The sequence below is a fragment of the Cajanus cajan genome, chromosome 5 (assembly GCF_000230855.2).
Source record: "Cajanus cajan strain Asha chromosome 5, NIPB_CcT2T_4, whole genome shotgun sequence".
NCBI classification, from domain to species: Eukaryota; Viridiplantae; Streptophyta; class Magnoliopsida; order Fabales; family Fabaceae; genus Cajanus; species Cajanus cajan.
This window is the reverse complement of record NC_138521.1, coordinates 16993401-17014623: the sequence shown is the minus strand read 5'-3', so window position 1 is coordinate 17014623 and position 21223 is coordinate 16993401. Positions and strand designations below refer to the sequence as shown.

Below are 21223 nucleotides of genomic sequence, written 5' to 3'. Positions count from 1 at the left end.
CTTTTTCTCAGGCCTTACAAAATACCTGTGATATCCCAACAAGCCAATTGTTGAACTATTAACTTAATTTTAGGTTTTATTTGTTTAATTAATGTTCTAATTTAAAAAATTTTAAGGTCAAATTTAGAAGCATAATTTAGAAAATCTTTTTAGAAGATAATTATAGAATAACATATAAAATTTTCTAAAATATGTAAGTTTAGATATTTGAAGAATAATTTAGATAATCATTTGTAATCATTAAATTAAGATTGTGTCGACAAATTTTTTATCATTGACTTAGGAGAAATAATTAGTATAGAGGGAATGTTTTAAACTTTGTGTTGAGCCGATATTACAAACGTAAATTTTCGATAGATATAATCCATCGGTAAAGAAGAATATCTATCAGAAATTCTCTATTTTTGACAGATACAAATTCATCGTAAAAAAGGACATCGAAAAATATTCTGTTAGAAATTTCCGACAAATATATCTATCAGAAATTATTTGAAAATCTTTATGTGATTTCGACGGATAAATTTGACAGAAAATTTTTGTTTAATTTTAATAAATTTATTAATACAACACCCCTCATATTTGATCTATCAAGGTTTCTATTTCACCACACTTCACTTTTCAATGTGTTTTGTCTTACTTGCACAATTTCTAGGAAATTTCTCAGAAGGTCAGTCATTCTTATATTACTTCAAGTCAAGCACGCTTAATTGTAAAACTTTAATGAAATAAGCTATTGAAAAATATATGTATGTTGTTGGTATAGGTAATACAAATTAATTTATTTAAGTTATCCTCAATTATACAATCTTATGCTTATACTATCTCTGGATCCCTCTTATTCTGGTGTGCCCGGACTATTATAAAAATATAATAATATATATAATAATTATATTAACAATAATAATAATCATATTATATTTAATTAATCTTTATTTATATATATACTTATTTTTATAATTAACAATCTACCTATTTATATTTAAAATTAATATTATGATACAATTTAAATTAATTATTATAAATTTAAAAGTTTAAATAATAATTTATATATTTTAAAATATTATTTTTATAATTTATAATGACAATATAATTTATAAAATTATAAATATTTACTGATTACATACTTATAAATTAAATTTTAACATTTTAAATAAATTATTAATTAATTTAATATATTTATTTATCTTAAATCTAAGATATAAAATTCAAAAAATATATTTATCCTTATTTTATTTTCTAATTATCAATCATTAATAAAATATTAATTTAAAATATTATCTAATTATATCATAATATTTTCATATCAATTTAAAACCAGATATTAGAACTCAAGGATCCAGAGGTAGTTGTGCATAATAGCACTAAACCACTAGTAAGAGTCATGGACGGAGAGAGTCTTCATGAGAGCCCTGCGCCCCGCCCTCCTGAGCCGCTAGATGTAGGGGTGCATCGACATTCTAGTGTTTCCTTTAGGGATAAGCTCATTGGAAATAAGGAGGCAGCTCCTCGACCTCTGGCAGTTGATCTTATACGGCACAACCTGTTCAGAATCGAATTCGAGGATGGAAATCGGTTAAAGCCGAAGTGTTTTATCAGTGATGAGGTATTGCAACCCCTCAGGGAACCTTGGCAGGAGGCGGTGGTCATAAAGTTGTTGGGGAAGTCAGTAGGTTTCTTTACTATGAAGGAGAAATTACGTGGCATTTGGAAATTGGCTGGAGGCTACGATGTATTGGATATTGGCCATGGCTTCTTCTTGGTCAAATTTGATATGCAGGAGGATAGAGATAAAGTCATTACCGGAGGGCCATGGATGATGTTTGATCATTATCTAGCAGTTCGGGAATGGGTTCCAGATTTCGTAGTAGCTGAAGTGCATATTGATAAGGCGCTGGTATGGATTCGGTTCCCTAGTCTTGGCATGGAATACTATGACGAGAGTGTCTTGCTTGCGTTGGCGACTGCAGTTGGAAGGCCAGTGAAGGTTGACTTCATGACTATGAATGCGACACGGGGCAAGTTCGCGAGGGTCTGCGTGGAGATTGATTTAAATGAGCCAGTGGTGGGGAAGGTTTGGTTTAGAAATGTCTGGTTCAAAATTGAGTGTGAGGGTCTACATCTACTTTGTGCGAAGTGTGGTCGTTACAGGCATGTGGCTCGCCAATGTGCTGTTCAAGGTTTGGATGGTGTAGAGACAGAGGGAGAGGTTCCTCGGGAGGCTCCGCTGGCAACTGCCGTACATTCACATACTCAAACGGTGGATTCCGCCGCTGATGGGGTCCACGAGGATTGGATGGTGGTTATGAAATTCAAACGGGGAGGCAAATCTAAAGGCGTTACAGGTGGCGAGAATAAATGGGGATATAAAGGAGGGGATTCTCAATTTAAGTTTAAAAATAATCCGTTCCAAGCATTACGGAGAGAAATGGATATGAGTCAGGGCCCAATGAATGCTGATTATTTGAATACAACAATATTTTCGGGTACCGCGAATCAAGGCTCCACTCCTGAGCGGCACTTTGTGGATCTAACCTCGAAAGTATGGACAAAGAGTAAGGGTAAACGTTCGAGACATGAGCCAGCGGAGTCAACGGAGGAGGGGTCATCGTCGCAAACACTGGCTATGAAGAAAACTGTGAATTGTATGAAGAGTCAAACGGTGGCTACTCCCTTGACTAGTATTCATGCACACGTAAAAACTGGTATGAAACCACTACATACACACATGCAACCACCATGCAGCTCGTATGTACAAAGTTTTGGAGATCCACCGCAATCTCATATTATTCCGCAACATGCACCGAGACCCCCTGATGACGCTTTGCCAGCTGATGGGGTTACAGTAGGTGATGATGGAGTTGCTTTGGAGGAAGATATGGACGTTGGAGAAGATGTCACGCCTCACTCTCAGAAGTAGCATTGGGGTGCTTGACCTATGCAGATTCGGGTGTCCAATGAATACAAACCACTGTGCCATTTTAGCTTGGAATGTGCGAGGGGCTGCGGGTAGGATGAATAAGTTGCACATTAGTCAGACTATTCGTTAATATAAACCTGATATGGTGTTCCTATTTGAAGTTCATGTACTTTTTGAAAAGGTGGAGATATTTTGGAAGAGGATGTGCTACTCTCCTTTTTCGATTCAAGAAGCCCGTGGCCATTTCGGAGGTATTTGGGCTCTAGGGAAGGATAATTCAGATATTCATGGGCGTGTGGTAGAATCACATCCGCAGGCTATCACTATCCAATTTTCGTCAAATGGGTTGACATGGTGTTGCACGGGGGTGTATGGTCACCCTGTTCCGAGGGTGCGTGATAATCTCTAGGTGCACTTACAGGCATTAAGGAACAATATTTCAGTACCTTGGCTGTTGTTGGGTGACTTCAATGACATCTTGGCACCGTCAGAACAGAGAGGGGGGTCCTTCTCGGTCGCGCGTGCATCTGTGTTTGCCTAGTACATGGATAATTGTGGGCTTATGAATATACCTTTGTTGGGAAGAAAGTACACTTGGCATAGGATGCATCAGGGATTCACCTCATTACATAAACAACTAGATAGAGCCCTTAGCGACGTGCATTGGACAAGAGCCTTCCCAGAGGCCGTGGTGGAGGTTCTTCCCTGAGCTCACTCAGATCATCATCCCCTTATTCTTCGTAGCAGTGGGGGGCATATGGTCGCGCAGAAAAGACCCTTTCGGTTTGAAGCAGCTTGGTGTTCGCATCAAGGATATGAAGCTGTGGTCTGGAATGCTTGGAAACAGTCTTCGGGGAATATTTTGGAATCACTGAAGTGCGTACAGGAAGCCTCGTTAATCTTTAATAAGGAAGTGTTTGGGAACATTGGTCTCCGTAAGAAAATTTTGGGAGCCCGATTGGGAGGGCTTGAAAGATACCTAGAGAAGGTTGATTCACGACGTCATGCTCTACTATACCAAGAATTATTTCAGCGGTATGAGCTGGTTCTTCAACAGGAAGAAACCCTTTGGTATCAGAAGTCAAGGGAAAAGTGGATAAAATTGGGAAATAAAAATACTGCATTCTTCCACACTCAAACAGTTGTGAGATGAAAGCGTAATAGAATACTAGGTTTGCACTTGCCGTCAGGAGCTTGGTGTACGGATGGGAATCTGTTGAAGCAGGAAGCATTGGCGTATTTCAAGAGTTTACTAGGTGCTTCGGAGGCTATGCCTCAGGTGCTACCACCTTGCCCTATATCTTTATTAATGGAGGAACATGCTAGCTTGGAGACTCCAGTCTCTAAGGCGGAGGTGTTTGATGCCCTACGAGGTATGAAATCTTTTAAGGCCCCAGGACCTGATGGATTCCAACCAATTTTCTATAAACAGTACAGGCACATGATAGGGGATGATGTGTGGCGATTTGTGGCTTCAGCTTTTGAGAATGGGAGAATTGATGCTCATGCTACTGAAACTCTATTGGTTCTTATTCCTAAAGGGGATCATCCTCGTACTTTCAAAGACTTTTGGCCCATTAGCTTGTGCAACGTGGTATACAAGTTAGTCTCTAAGGTGTTAGTTAATCGGTTACGGCCATTTCTTATGAGGATAGTCAGTCCTTTCCAGAGTAGCTTTATTCCAGGAAGGGGCACTATGGATAATGCGATCATTCTTCAGGAAATCATCCACACTCTGTCCAAATCTAAGAAGAAGAAGGGTGATGTCATTTTCAAACTAGATCTCGAGAAGGCCTATGATAGAGTGGATTGGCGTTTCCTTCAGGAGGTATTAGCAGACTTTGGGCTACCTAATAGGCTGGTTAATTTGATACTTTCAGGAGTTACGTCAGCCAAGTTGTCTTTGTTATGGAATGGTGAATGTTTAGAGAGTTTTAGTCCTAAGCGAGGGCTTCGCCAAGGTGATCCCTTATCACCTTACTTATTTGTCTTATGTATGGAGAGATTGGGCCATATAATTCAAGAGCAAGTTTCTGCTAGGGTTTGGGCTCCTCTTAAACTAGGTTCAAATGGCCCCCCTTTATCCCACTTGTTTTTTGCAGATGATGTTCTGTTGTTTTCAAAAGCGACACCATCGCACATTAGAATGGTGACTGAGAGTCTGCAGAGGTTCTGTAATGCATCTGGACTGAAGGTGAATCTAACCAAGTCTCGGATGATGGCTTCTAAAGGAGTTCCACGAAGCAGGAAAAACTCTTTGACACAAATTACAAATATCACTTTCACAAATGATTTGGGCAAGTATCTGGGTTTTCAGATGTTGCGTGGTAGGGTTACAACTTGACATTTTGGTGAGGTTATGACTAAAGTGGGCGCTTGGCTGCTTGGAAGGGGCGCCTTTTGTCTCGTGTAGGTCGGGTTGCTTTGGTCAATTCTGTGCTGAGTGCTATCCTGGCATACACTATGCAGACACAATGGCTACCTTCTGGGACGTGTGACCAGTTGGATGCACTCAGCAGGAGGTTTATTTGGAGTAGGGAAGGTGCACGGAAACTTCATTTAGTGAAGTGGGAGACCCTGACTCGACCAAGGAAGGAAGGAGGTTTGGGTGTGTGTATAGCGCGGAATAAAAATATTTCGTTGTTGGGTAAGTTGATTTGGGATTTGTTTCATCATACGGACAAATTATGGGTTAGAGTGGTCATGGAAAAATATAGAGACAGAAATGTTGCTAGTTTATTGCAAAGGCCAGGTTCTTATGTTCTGACTTCCTTGCGGAGAGCTTTTGAGGAGCTGCGCCCGGGGTTTCGATTCCAGTTGGGTGATGGTGAGGCCAACTTCTAGTTTGAGAATTGGTTTCATGAAGGGCCACTTGCCAACGAGGTACCTTTTTTTCATTTACATGATTTAACTTTACGTGTGCGAGATGTGTGGTAGGATGGGAGGTGGCATTTAGAACAACTCCACTCCTGGCTGTCAACAGAACTCCAGGCAAGAATCCTTAGCATGCAAATTTGGTTGCATCCCTCTGCATCGGATGGAATTGTTTGGGAGGCCTCTACAAACGGTGAATATCTAGCTCGGACAGGGTATCGATGGCTGTGTGATAGGGATGTGGTCCTTTCCGGTGGGTGGCAATGGATTTGGAGGCTTCCATTGTCAGAGTCGATTCAATTTTTCTTATGGCAGGTTTGCCATGATGCTCTTCCCACTGGTGCCTTGTTGGTGCAACGACATGTAACTCCTGATGGGCTTTGTTTGAGGTGTAGAAACGAGGTGGAAAGTATTGCCCATGTGTTGTTTCGCTGTGAACATGCAGTCAGATTGTGGCGTCTATTACATTTGGAGGAGGCGATTTGTTGGTGGTCGGGATCTTGGCCAAAGTGGCTTAAGTTGTGCTTTCAGAGGTGCCATATCCTTCCACTCATTACTTGTTGGGTTCTCTGGAAGATGCGTAATGAACGGGTTTTTAATGGGTGTGACTCTTCTGTGTGGGAGGCCTTACGTCGGGTCCATGCTTTGCATACTACCATGGTACGTGCTTTTGCGGTAGCTGATGAACACACACCACATGATGCAGGGCTTAAGTGGGTCTCTTGTATCTTTGCTGAGGGGCTACAAACTAGTCTACATGTTGACGCCAGCTTCAATCCAGCATCAGGTCAAGCAGGCATTGGTGGTCTTGCAAGAGACTCCAATGGTAGGTGGCTATGGGGGTTCTTTGGGGCAGTTGAGGCTGTCGATGCCCTTCAGGTGGAATTACTTGCCATTCTTCACGGGCTAAGGATTGCTTGGAGCCGACGCACGCAGTCTGTGTTATGTGTTTCGGACTCAGCTGTAGCGGTTGTGCTTGTTACGCATGATATCCAAAGTACTCACAGATTGGCGGCTATCCTTTACTCAATTGAGGAGCTGGTGCATAAGCCTTGGACGATTCAGTTTGAACATTCCTTCCGAGAAGGGAATAAGTGTGCTGATCTATTGGCTAGACGGGGACAAATGCGAGGTCTAGAGGTGCAGGAACTTGTTTCCCCTCCACCTGAGGTAGAGTCTCAGGTGTTAGCGGACATAGCTGGAGGTCCGATTGTTAGATTGTAATTTTGCTTTGTTTTTTTTTTGTTAGTACTTTACCAAAAAAAAACCAGATATTAGTAATACAAAAATATAAAGATCATATAGTAAATTGTCAATAACATTTTAGTTAAATAATTTAAAATGATTAATTTTTCAACTATATTGTGATGGAACTAGTTGAAGTAGATTGTGATTTCTTCAATAGCTCCATGCTTGGACCGAATGTCTCTTGAGGTTGACACTTGAAAATCTCTGAAATCTCCTTTGAAGTGTTCTTCAATGGAGAAGAAGTCTTGATAGGGATTCGGTTACTTCAAGCTTGAAGTAGAAGCTTGATGAACCAAGGCAAGGTTTGAATGAACCTTGAGGGAAACCTTAGAGAGAGAGTTCTCCACGGTTCTAGGGACTCTTGAGTGAGAGAGAAATCTGATTTCTATTCTCATAAATCTTCAAAAGTGAGTACAAGAGTAGGAAAATCAAATATATAGGAGAAGGTAGCTTGTAGGAGAAGCTAACCTTAACCATGGTTCACTAGGAACCATGGTAGGGTTAACTTAAACTCCCATGATTTAGGTAGCTTCTAGGAGAAGCTAACCTTGACCATGGTTCACTTAAGAACCATGGTAAGGTGAGCTAATCTCACTTGAGTTTAGAAGCTTGCAAGACAAGCTTCAAAACTCAAGAAGGAAACTTAGAAATTTCGGCCAAGTGAGAACTAGTAAGCTAGGCGGCCTTGAACCAAAATTGCTCCATGAATTATTTTGAAAATCTTTGATTTGGTTTAGTTAGGTTCATCATATGATGATGAGACCTAGCTAAATCAAATCTATGAAAAATTAGGAGCAAAATGAGTCCAATATGTAAAATTTTGCCTAGGCCCAATTCAGGCCCAATTTCTAAGCACACCCTCAAGCATTGCTAAATGTCACCCCTTTTTCCCTACTGAAAAAATACAAAATGAAAGTATCAACTAGGGAGGTTAAATGGAGTTAAACTCTCCAAGTAACCTACCTCAAAATCAATATACAAACACTAAGATAAGCAAAGAGAGTGCCTCACAAATACAAAGGCAAAAATGACCTATACAAAAGACTATGTATAAACTGTACAATGTATACAAATAGAACTAGGCCTTCTCTTCATGATAGAGCATTCCAAGTGAAGATTACCTTGGGCTTGACAAGCCCACTAGTCTTCTCAAGGTCCAACTCTTCCTGTATTCTTCTAGCCATAGCTCTGGTCACTGGGCCCTTGGCCCATGATCTATCATCCCCTCCTTCTTGAGAAGGATTTGTCCTCAAATCTGTAGGCTCATCTTCCTCATCATAACCTGCAAAGGGAATAAGATCACTCACATTAAAAGTGTTACTCACTCCATAATCACTGGGAAGATCTAACCTGTAAGCATTATCATTAATTCTTTGGAGGACTTGGAAGGGACCATCTCCTCTTGGGTTGAGTTTAGACTTCCTTTGAGAAGGAAACCTTTCCTTTCTCAAGTGAAGCCAAACCCAATCCCCTTCCTCAAAAATGAGGGTTTTCTTTCCCTTGCTTCTATCTAAAGCAGTTCTCTCATTTTGTTGTTGTATATGAGTTTTAACCTTCTCATGTAATTTCTTAACAAATTCAGCCCTAGATACCCCTTCTTTATGAAAATAATGAGAAGAGTCTGGTAGGGGTATTAGGTTCAAAGGAGTAAGAGGGTTAAAACCATATACAACCTCAAAAGGTGAGATTTTGGTAGTCTTATGGACTACCCTGTTGTAAGCAAATTCAATGTGGGGCAAGTATTCATCCCAAGAGTTATGGTTACCCTTAAGGACTGCCCTTAACATTGTAGATAGGGATCTATTAACTACTTCTGTTTGCCCATCAGTTTGTGGGTGACAAGTAGTAGAGAAAAGTAATTTAGTTCCTAGTCTACTCCAAAGAGTTTTCCAGAAATGGCTAAGGAACTTAGTATCCCTATCTGAAACAATGGTTTTGGGAAGACCATGAAGTCTAACCACTTCCTTGAAGAAGAGTCTTGCTATGTTGCTTGCATCATCTATTTTGTGGCAGGGTATAAAGTGGGCCATTTTACTAAATCTGTCCACTACCACAAAAATCGAATCCATGCCTCTTTGGGTCTTGGGCAAGCCCAAAATAAAATCCATATTGATATCAACCCATGGAGAGTTAGCAACAGGTAAGGGTGTATAGATGCCATGTGGCATTACTTTAGACTTTGCTTGTAAACAAGCTATACATCTAGAGCAAAACCTCTCAACATCCCTTCTCATATGGGGCCAAAAGAATTTTTCTTTTAGAAAGCTTAGAGTCTTTTCAACTCCAAAGTGACCCATAAGACCACCCTCATGACTTTCTCTAACAAGGAGTTTTCTTATAGATCCTTGGGGTATACAAATTCTTCCTTCTTTATACAAATACCCCTCAGAAATATAGAAACCTCCTTGAGGTTTTGCTAAGCATTGGGTATAATTTTCTTTGAATTTGAGATCATTAGTATACAACTCCTTAATGTGATTAAATCCCAAGATTTGAGATCCAAGGGAGACTAACAAAGTGTGTCTCCTAGAAAGGGCATCAGCCACAACATTATTTTTTCCTTTCTTGTATTTAATCACATATGGAAATTATTCTAAGAACTCTACCCACTTAGCATGCCTTTTATTTAGCTTGCCTTGGCCCCTCAAATATTTAAGTGACTCATGGTCACTATGAATAACAAACTCTTTGGGAATAAGGTAGTGTTCCCAAGTTTGAAGGGCCCTAACCAAAGCATAGAGCTCTTTGTCATAGGTAGGATAGTTAAGGGAGGCACCTTTGAGTTTTTCACTGAAATATGCAATAGGGTGCCCACCCTGTAACAAAACCGCCCCTATGCCAACTCCAGAGGCATCACATTCTAACTCAAAAGTTTTTGAAAATCTGGTAGAGCTAGAAGTGGTGCATGGGTAAGCTTATGCTTCAAGGTTGTGAAGGCATTTTGTTGTTTCTCTCCCCATATAAATTCCACATTTTTCTTGACTAGGTCATTTAATGGGAGGCTAGTGTGGAGAAATTAGGAACAAACCTCCTATAGAAGCTTGCCAAACCATGGAAGCTCCTAATATCTCCAACACTTTTAGGAGTGGGCCATTCTTGGATGGCCTTGATTTTCTCGGGGTCCACATGAACCCCTTTTTTGCTAATTATAAACCCTAGGAAAATAACACTATCTACACAAAAGGTACATTTTTCTAAATTTCCAAAAAGTTGATTTTTCCTAAGAATATCAAAAACTTGCCTTAAGTGTCCTATGTGATCACTTAGGCACCTACTATATATGAGAATATCATCAAAATAAACTACAACAAACTTACCTATACAATCCCTAAGGACATGATTCATGAGACGCATGAAAGTACTAAGAGCATTGGTTAGCCCAAAAGGCATCACCAACCATTCATACAATCCAAACTTGGTCTTGAAAGCGGTTTTCCATTCATCACCCTCTTTAATTCTTATTTGATTATAACCACTTTTAAGATCAACTTTGGAAAATATGATGGCTCCATGAAGCTCATCTAGCATGTCATAAAGTCTAGGGATAGGATGCCTATATTTCACAGTGATGTTGTTGATGGCTCTACTATCACAACACATTCTCCACTTGCCATCCTTCTTGGGAACCAACAACACTGGAACAACACAAGGACATAAGCTCTTTCGAACCCAGCCCTTCTCCAACAACTCTTGGACCTGAGACTCAATTTCTTTTGTTTCTTGGGGGTTGGTCCTATAGGCAGGCCTATTAGGTAGGCTAGCCCCAGGCACCAAATCAATTTGATGTTCTATTCCTCTAGAAGGAGGAAGGCCCATTGGACCCTCGGGAGGAAATAGATCATCAAATTCCTTTAAAAGTGTTTTTACCCCCTTAGGTAAAGTCTCTTGTCCACTAGATGTGGCATTGCAAGCAAGAGTTCCTTTACAGAGAAGGATATAAGAGGGTTGTTGAATCAAGAGGGTTTGTTTGGAAATTACATTCTCTTGAGTAACAACCTCTAGGGAGGGAACTCCTTTCTCCCTAGATTCCTCTCTATCCTTAGTTTTCACGGACTTTTTTTTTCTTTTTTTTCCTCTTTTTTCTTAAATCTTTTTTCTCTATCTCTTTTGAGTTTCATTTGTGCTTGATCCTCAGCCACCTGTTGAGGAGTAAGAGGATGAAGCACAAATTTCTTTTCTTTATGTGTAAAGGTAATCTCGTTAGTAAGGCCATTATGCATGGTTTTCTTATCAAATTGCCACGGCCTTCCTAATAAGATATGACAAGCTTCTATTGGTACTACATCACATAGCACCTCATCTTCATAATTCCCAATGGAAAGCTTGACCTTTACTTGTTGGTCAAATGCCAAGTCACCATCCTCATTAATCCAATGAAGTTGATAAGGTTTAAGATGGGGACTAGTAGTTAAACCCAACTTCTCAATCAGCCTAGTGCTACAACAGTTGCACCATGAACCACTATCAATAATGAAAGAACATGCATTGTTTGAAACTTTGCATCTAGTGTGAAAGATGTTCTCCCTTTGTGATAGAGTATCACTAGGTTGATTGTTGAGGAGTCTCCTAATCATTAAGAGCTTCCCTTCATAAGGAAAAGTAGACTCTACACCTTCCTCTTGCTCACTTGCTTCTTCCTCACTATTACTAGAGGAAGTAGTAGCCTCATCTTGGCTACTATAAATGTCATGCCCCCTCATGATCATGACCTTCTTTGTGGGGCATTGGGAGGCAATGTGACCCCTCCCTAAACATTTAAAGCACTTAATATCACTAGTCCTAGAACTAGTGTGTGTAGTGTCCTTTCCCTTTCCCTTGTCTTTTTCTGTAGCTTGATTCTTGGAGGGTTCAAAAGTTTTCTTCTTTTCAAAAGGCTTTCCCTCCTTCTTGGAATCTTTCTTTAGAAATGAAGAGTGGGAGCTATCTTTTTTGTAAGATTTTCTCATTCTTTGTTGTTCTACCCTGACACAAAGTTGGACCAAGTCATTTAGGTCCCTGTAGGGTAGTAGCTCCACTTGGTCTCTTATTTCTAAATTAAGACCACTTAAGAATCTAGCTACAGTTGTAGCTTCCTCTTCCCTAATGCATGCCCTCATCATTAAAAGCTCCATTTGTTGCCTGTACTGTTCTACAGACAAATCCCTTTGTTGGAGCCTTTGGAGCTTATTCATAAGCTCCCTTCCATAATAGGTGGGAATGTGCCTCCTCCTCATTGCACTTTTAAGATCATTCCAATATTGAATTAGAGGATCATTGTGGAGGCATCTCTCTCTTTCTAGGGCTGTCCACCAATACATGGCATGCCCTTGGAAGCTAAGGGTAGCCAGAGGGACTTTTCTCTCTTCACTCACCCTATGGCAAGCAAAGAGTTGCTCAACCTTCATTTCCCAATCTAGGTATAACTCCACATCATCTTTGCCAAAAAATTGGGGAAGGTCAACTTTGAATTCCCTTGGCCTTGTGGTCCTCCTAGGAGTATGTTGGTAGTGATCCCCTTGATTCATGCTTTCATTAGGGGATGTGTATTGGGAATGTGAGCTCCTACTCTTTTTTGTATGTTTCTTCATATCTTCTTTCAATTTTTCTTCCTCTTGCCTTAAAATTCTCAATTCTTCCTCAAGATAAGCAAGTTGTCCTTCTCTTTCAATTCTTTCCTTCTCTCTTTGAATGGACTCTTGCTTTTTCCATAGTTTAAGTGATTTAAGCTCTTTAGTGATGTAAGAAAGACTTTTTGGAGAGCCATCACTTTCACTATTGGAGGAATTTTGAGACATTTTAATTCAAGAGATTTTTTTCAAACAAAAATAGTTTTTATGAAATTAATATTTTTGAAGTGCTTAGACTTGGCACTTGGAGGTCTAAGAGTACAAATTGAACTTTGGAGGGAGGTGAGCTACTAAAGAGCCACTTAATAACCAAGCCTCTTCAAGTAAAAATCTCTAAACCCCCTTGTACTTTTGTCTTGCACAAAACAATTTTCACAAAGAACTTTTCTTAAAGAAAAATAACAAACAAGTGCCTATGTGTACAATTATATGATGCTTGAAATCATAAAGAGCAAGAAAACATAAATTGCTTGAAAACTTAAATGTCTGAAAACATAAATTGCTTAAAACATAAATGACTGAAAACTTAAAGACAAGAAAACTTAAACTAGGCGTTTAAAGCAATTAAACCTAGGTGAGAGCTTGAAAGGTACCAAAGACCTTCAAGGACCACTCCCACAAGTACTAAACGTGATTTACTCTAAGAAATCTTAAGGAGAGATGGAGATACACCAAAGGCACTCCAAGACACTCCTTAATAAAGGCCTTGTACAAAAATTTAGAAGACAAAAAATTACAAGAAAATGAAATTCAAATTTTCTTCAAATGAAATGCAAATTCACACTCCAAATGAAATGTAAATTCACATTCAAATGAAATTACTGGCTGCGCTTTAATTTCAAAGAAAACAAATTGCCACTAATTTAGAAACAAATTTAGTAACGGATTTTGTGAGGAAAACTAGTTTTGGAACCAAAAATTCCGTCACTAAATTAGTCTCTAATTTTCACAAAAAAATTTACAAATGGTATAGTTCCTTCTTGCTCCACTCCAGCCACCAAGTTGCTGCCTCACAAGGTGTTTCACTCCTCTTTTTAGAAGCAACTTTGATTTTAGTCACTTCTAGGTGTTTTCAAGAGCCTAGCCACCAAGAGAGAACAAACTCCCTAAGCAACCACCAAAGCCTTCAAGTGGATGTCCTTTGCCTTGGCCTCCTACACCTTTTAAGAAGCACTCAACCACCTTCAAGACTAGAATATTAGTGCTAAAACTGAAAAGGAACAATTTAGAATAGCTACACCAAATGGTAGAAAAGAATGAGACAAGACTAGAAAGAGTTTCACAAATGACAAGCAACAATTAAGGTTAATTTTGAAAGCTAGCACTCACAAGAAAAACCTATGAATGGCACTAGATTTGGATTACAAAAATTAAAATCTAAGATTATAAACCAAACAAGACACAAAGATGTGGCTGGACCAATGCAAAGATGTAACAAAAATACACCAAATCCGAGAGCAACACTTCACCAATTTTCACTCCTTTTTGGCTTTTTCTTTGGCTATTTCTTTCTTTTTCTTTTGCAAAATATTTTTCTCTTATTTTTCTTTTGATGTTCAGGAGTTTCAATGCCTTTTAAACACTTAGAAGTCTCGGATTTAATGTAAAAATACTGCAGCAAAAATTTCACACAAAACAGGAGGTGTTTTCATGCATGTTATAACTAGTGCTTCACTATTTTGTATTATTTTTAGGTCAAATTTTTAAGCACTCATTCTTTTGTTTTTCTCATGCATTTAAGACACTCACACCTCTGTTTTGGCTCTGTTTTAAGGCTAAAAAAATTGCACAAAGTTTCAGCCACAACACAAGACACAAGGAGACCTAATAGGCAAGTGTTTATGAACTTTTCTTTGACAAACTTTTAAAAAGACATAATAGAAACCTAACTCTAGGAAATTTGCTAGAACTAACAGAAAATTAGGAACTCAATCATGTAAAACAAAAGAACATATAGTAAGGTACAGATTTAGTAAGAAAAAACACAACAAATTCGGACACAAAAATGCTAAACAAAAATTAGGTCAAACAAGCTAGTCTAGGAAGTTTCAACATACAAAGGACTACACATGACTTTCTAGGACAAAACAAGAGATTCAAAAAAAAAAATATCTATGCTCAATGAATGTTGTCCAATCACGGACACATGTGAATGAATGGAGAAGACTCAAGCAAAAATCAAAAGCACAAGCACAAGAGTACCTAAAGCACAAAACCGAAATTGATTCACAAGAATAGGAACAAGCAAACATGAATCAATTACTTCATATTAGACATATAGGATCCATCAAAAATTTTAGAAGACATAGATCCATTCAGAAAACACAAGTTTAGACAAAAATAAGGAAGGAACAACGCGGATTCAAGTAGAAAAAGTTTGGAAACAAAACCTCAAGAGCACTAGGCTCTAGATACCAAAAATGATGGAACTAGTTGAAGTAGATTGTGATTTCTTCAATAGCTCCATGCTTGGACCGAATGTCTCTTGAGGTTGACACTTGAAAATCTCTGAAATCTCCTTTGAAGTGTTCTTCAATGGAGAAGATGTCTTGATAGGGATTCGGTTACTTCAAGCTTGAAGTAGAAGCTTGATGAACCAAGGCAAGGTTTGAATGAACCTTGAGCGAAACCTTAGAGAGAGAGTTCTCCACGGTTCTAGGGACTCTTGAGTGAGAGAGAAATCTGATTTCTATTCTCATAAATCTTCAAAAGTGAGTACAAGAGTAGGAAAATCAAATATATAGGGGAAGGTAGCTTGTAGGAGAAGCTAACCTTAACCATGGTTCACTAGGAACCATGGTAGGGTTAACTTAAACTCCCACGGTTTAGCTAGCTTGTAGGAGAAGCTAACCTTGACCATGGTTCACTTAAGAACCATGGTAAGGTGAGCTAACCTCACTTGAGTTTAGAAGCTTGCAAGACAAGCTTCAAAACTCAAGAAGGAAACTTAGAAATTTCGGCCAAGTGAGAACTAGTAAGCTAGGCGGCCTTGAACCAAAATTGCTCCATGAATTATTTTGAAAATCTTTGATTTGGTTTAGTTAGGTTCATCATATGATGATGAGACCTAGCTAAATCAAATCTACGAAAAATTAGGAGCAAAATGAGTCCAATATGTAAAATTTTGCCTAGGCCCAACTTAGGCCCAATTTCTAAGCACATCCTCAAGCATTGCTAAATGTCACCCCTTTTTCCCTACTGAAAAAATACAAAATGAAAGTATCAACTAGGGAGGTTAAATGGAGTTAAACTCTCCAAGTAACCTACCTCAAAATCAATATACAAACACTAAGATAAGCAAATAGAGTGCCTCACAAATACAAAGACAAAAATGACCTATACAAAAGACTATGTATAAACTGTACAATGTATACAAATAGAACTAGGCCTTCTCTTCATGATAGAGCATTCCAAGTGAAGATTACCTTGGGCTTGACAAGCCCACTAATCTTCTCAAAGTCCAACTCTTCCTGTATTCTTCTAGCCATAGCTCTGGTCACTGGGCCGTTGGCCCATGATCTACCACATTGTTAGTAAATAATTTATTCCAAAGCTAATCAATTTTTTCTATATTAGTGATTAGTAAAATTTAATAACTTTTAATTTAATAATTGGATCGATAAAATTCAACATACACCATGAGTTATTGAGCGAAGTAACTTTACCAAGAGTTACTTTGTAAGTCATTTGATTCCAACTCCTCCTCCTCCTCTCTCTCTCTCTCTCTATATATATATATATATATATATATATATTAGAATATATATTGTACTGTCCGTACCGCGAAGCCGAGCTCCGAGCTTGGCATCACTGCACAAAATGAGGTCGAGCACGCGCTACGCGACGTCAGCTCGGCATTTAAGCAGATCGTAACCGATCTCGAGCGATCTCGCTTCAGACGGGATCCATCATTTAATCCTATCATATCTCAGGCCCAAGGCCCAAAATAACCCTAATTCACACTAAGGTACGTGCATTACATATACGAGATTCATACTCCCACAAACACTAACTTTAGCATCGGAGTCTCTTTTGCAGGTACCACCCCCATCTTGGAGCACTAGCGTACCCGTGAAGGAGGCTCACCGATCTTACCTGGTGGATCAGCTCTACAGCAGATTTTCGGTAAGAACATTTGGCGCCCACCGTGGGGCCGATCAAGACAGCTCTTATCGGCCACGCTTATGGTTCTCACCAGAAGCCATAGTAGACGCACAACAGACGACGCAAACCGCTCAACTACCATGGATAACGAAGCAGCGTTGAGGAGACTAATTGACCAGGTCGAACAGATGCGGCAGCAACACGCCGCCGACCTACAAAACATGCGTGCCAAGCACGACACTGACCTAGCGGCAATGCGTATCGCTAATGAAGCCGACCTGGCAGCGCTACGCGCCGAGAACGAGCGAATCCGCGCTCAACTACCTCGACACCACTCCGATCATCCTCCTCATACGAGCAACCACAATGAGGAGCAGGAGCACTCAGTCTCCCAATCCCGGACTGCAACTAGGGTTCCAACCCCCAAACCTGCTTCACATCGGTCCCATGCACCGACGCACAAGCCGACCCATGAAGTCTGCAAGGCTCCTACTCATGTCGCGGGGGATCAGGCAACCTTCCGCCGCCACCCTTTTGTGGATGGCATTATGGAGACACCACTCCCTCATGGATGGAAGCCTCTCCACCTCGACCGCTACGATGGCACGACGGACCCGGACGAGCACATCGACCTGTACACAACACAGGTAAATCGCTACACCAACAACGACGCTATCTTGTGTAGGGTTTTTCCGACCTCACTTAAGGGGGCCGCGCTCAACTGGTACACCCAACTGCCCCCCGAGTCCATCGACAGTTTCAGCACCCTAGTCAGGAGGTTCACCGCGCAATATGTGACAAGCCGACCTCATCATGTCATTTCAGCCGCCTTGGCTAGTCTCAGGCAAAACGACGACGAACCACTCCGTGCATTCATGGAACGGTTCACTGCCACCTCGATCAAAATCAGAAACCTGAATCCCGAGGTCGCCCTACATGCCATGCTCATGGCACTCAAACCGGGGCCATTTGTCGACAGCTTGTGTCGTGAGTCCCCCCGCGACATGGGCGAGCTCCGCGCCCGCGCGGCAGGGTACATCCAGATGGAGGAACACTCCGCCTTCCGTGACCAGGTTCGCGGAAAGGGACCAACAAAGCCGGAACAGGGGCACAACGACAAGGTCAAAGTCAACAATGACAGCTAGTTCAAGAGGTCGGCTAAGGCAAGCAGAGGGGGGAGATACGACTTCTACACCCCCCTGAACGCACCCAGGGTCCACATCCTGGAAGAAGCCAGCAACAACAACTTACTCGCCCTTCCACCACCAGGCCACACTCCCAACAGCGCCGACAAGTCCAAACACTGTCGGTATCACAGGAATCACGGTCACACCACAGAGGAGTGTCGCACGTTCCGAGACCGCATCGAAGAGCTCATCCAAGCAGGCCACCTCGGCCAATACGTCCAACGACAGCAGGGTCACCGAGGAGGCTATGGTGGTCTGGGGCGTGGCAGAGGGCAAGGCTCAGGAACTCGCACAAATCAACCCTCCGGCTCCCAACAAAATGCCGGCGGCGCAGTGCAGGCCGAGGTAAGCCAGGAGACAGGGTCAGCCCCCCTACGAGGAGTGATTAACACAATCGCAGGTGGTTTCGCGGGGGAAGGCGCCAGCAGCTCGGCCCGAAAAAGGCACCTACGAAATGTCAACTGCATCCACTCTACCACCTCGGCCTCACACCAAAGCTCACCGACGATCTCCTTCTCTGACGAGGACTACGCGGGTGTCAGCCCTAACCAAGATGACCCCATGGTTATCATGGTGGAGGTCGTCAACTGGGAGGTACAGAAGACACTCATTGACCAAGGAAGTTCGGCCGACGTCTTGTACTGGCCAACGTTCCTTAGGCTAGACGTCCCCCATTCTCTCATCCAGCCGCACACGGAGCCCTTAGTCGGCTTCGCAGGAGAGCGAGTTCTCACTCGCGGGTACATAGACCTACTGAAAACCTTCGGGGTACCCCCGGATACAAGGAGAATCATGGTTCGATACCTTCTCGTGGAGGCCAACACCTCCTATAACATCATCATCGGGAGACCAACCTTGAATCAGCTCGGAGTAGTGGTGTCCACCCCACACCTCACCATGAAGTTCCCAGGGAATGACGGCAAGATCATCTCCGTCAAGGCAAATCAGAAGACAGCCCGACAGTGTTACGCCGAGAGTTTGAAGATCTCCTCATCCGGAGCAAAGGGGGTCCCCCCACCATAGCTCATTAGGTTCTACTTCTCCTTTCTATATGAACAAAATTGTGCACTCTTTTCCCGCCTCAGTCCTTGACTGAGAGGGTTTTTAACGAGGCACACAAAAACGATCAATAAAATTACCCATTTTGCTGAATCCATTTTCTTATTTAGTATTTGTATGAAAAACAAAATCGAACCAATCTCTTTCACCAAAACGAGGTCGAGTACGAACCTTAACACTCTTAAACAAGGTCGAGTACGAACCTCGACAAAATTCATTTTACTCCAAAACGAGGTCGAGTACGAACCTTAAAACTCTCATCTGGGGTCGAGTACGAACCTCGAAAAAATTCGTTTTACTCCAAAACGAGGTCGAGTACGAACCTTAAAACTCTCATCTGGGGTCGAGTACGAACCTCGGAAAAATTCGTTTTACTCCAAAACGAGGTCGAGTACGAACCTTAGCACTCTTAAACGAGGTCGAGTACGAACCTCGACAAAATTGATTTTACTCCAAAATGAGGTCGAGTACGAACCTTAAAACTCTCATCCGGGGTCGAGTACGAACCTCAGAAAAATTCGTTTTACTCCAAAACGAGGTCGAGTACGAACCTTAACACTCTTAAATGAGGTCGAGTACGAACCTCGACAAAATTCATTTTACTCCAAAACGAGGTCGAGTACGAACCTTAAAACTCTCATCCGGGGTCGAGTACGAACCTCGAAAAAATTCGTTTTACTCCAAAACGAGGTCGAGTACGAACCTTAACACTCTTAAACGAGGTCGAGTACGAACCTTAAAACTCTCATCCGGGGTCGAGTACGAACCTCGAAAAAATTCGTTTTACTCCAAAACGAGGTCGAGTACGAACCTTAACACTCTTGAACGAGGTCGACTCGAAAAAATTCGTTTTACTCCAAAACGAGGTCGAGTACGAACCTTAACACTCTTAAACGAGGTCGAGTACAAACCTCGACAAAATTCATTTTACTCCAAAACGAGGTCGAGTACGAACCTTAACACTCTTAAACGAGGTCGAGTACGAACCTCGACAAAATTCATTTTACTCCAAAACGAGGTCGAGTACGAACCTTAAAACTCTCATCCGGGGTCGAGTACGAACCTCGAAAAAGTTCGTTTTACTCCAAAACGAGGTCGAGTACGAACCTTAACACTCTTAAACGAGGTCGAGTACGAACCTCGACAAAATTCATTTTACTCCAAAACGAGGTCGAGTACGAACCTTAAAACTCTGGTCGAGTACGAACCTCGGAAAAATTCGTTTTACGCCAAAACGAGGTCGAGTACGAACCTTAACACTCTTAACCGAGACCGAGTACGAACCTCGACAAAATCGTTTTACACAAACCCAAGGTCAAGTCCATCATTTGAGGTCAAATTCGAACCTTCATCTAGCTCACCTCACTTCAACTCGAGACTGAATCCGAACCTTAGGCCAAATTCGAACCTCTCAAAAGATTCCTTTACGAAAAACTGAGGTCGAGGTTTAACCCCAGCGTGACCAACTCGGATCTATAAAAACACAAAACAGACACCGAACGTATACCTCAAAACACGCACAAAGCAAAAACCAAGCGCAAACACATAAAAGCAAAGAAACATATATATATACGCATATATCAACAAAGTTCCCAGAATTCAACACTTGAATTCAAAACAGAAAATTAAACTAGGCTATTACAAAATTGGCCTACACAGAGGCATTCTCACTAGAACTGTCATCGACATCGTCCTCCTTAACCAGCCTCCCAAAGCGGACAACCTTCTCCACATGCATGGAGGAAAAGTCGAACCTGGGAGCAAGGAGCCGTGCCTGACAAGCAGCCTTGTGGAAGCCCCTCCGGTGCTCCATCACAACGGAGCGTTCAACCTCCGCAAGCCTCCCTTCCACGGCCGCCTTCCCCGTCCCAGCTCCGCAAGCTCCGCCCTCAAGGTGGCAATCTCGTCCTCCTGGCCACCAAGAATGACCTCGCTACGAAGGCGCTCTTCAGCCGCCGCCGCCAACTCTCCTTTAAGAGAGGTCACAACATCCTCCAGAGCCCGCACTTGGCCACGGGAAGACGTCACCTCATCCTCCAAAGAGCGGGCGCGACCCCGAGAGAAGGCGACGAGCTCCTGCAGCTCCCCCACCTGGGAAGCATAAGCCTCGTTGGATGGCAAGGCGATCTCAAGAGACTTCTGCACCCTCGCAAGGTCGCCCTGCGCAGATCGAAGCTCGGCCTCCTGCCGCTTCGCCTCACCAAGAGCAGCACTAAGAGCCTTGTTCT

The 21223-nt window shown here is 41.7% G+C and overlaps 2 protein-coding genes across 2 annotated transcripts; both read left to right on the top strand.

Moving 5' to 3' along the window:
* Positions 1–5610: 5610 nt before the first annotated feature.
* LOC145958256 (uncharacterized) lies at positions 5611–7015 on the top strand. The gene has a single exon (XM_083075014.1). It carries the CDS (start codon positions 5924–5926, stop codon positions 7013–7015), a length of 1092 nt encoding a protein of 363 aa, XP_082931140.1. The 5' UTR covers positions 5611–5923.
* A 10609-nt stretch (positions 7016–17624) lies between these two features.
* Positions 17625–20773, top strand: LOC145957869 (uncharacterized). The gene is made up of 3 exons (XM_083074292.1): positions 17625–17782; positions 17963–18676; positions 20701–20773. Exons 1-3 carry the CDS (start codon positions 17625–17627, stop codon positions 20771–20773), a joined length of 945 nt encoding a protein of 314 aa, XP_082930418.1.
* The last annotated feature ends 450 nt before the right edge of the window (positions 20774–21223 follow it).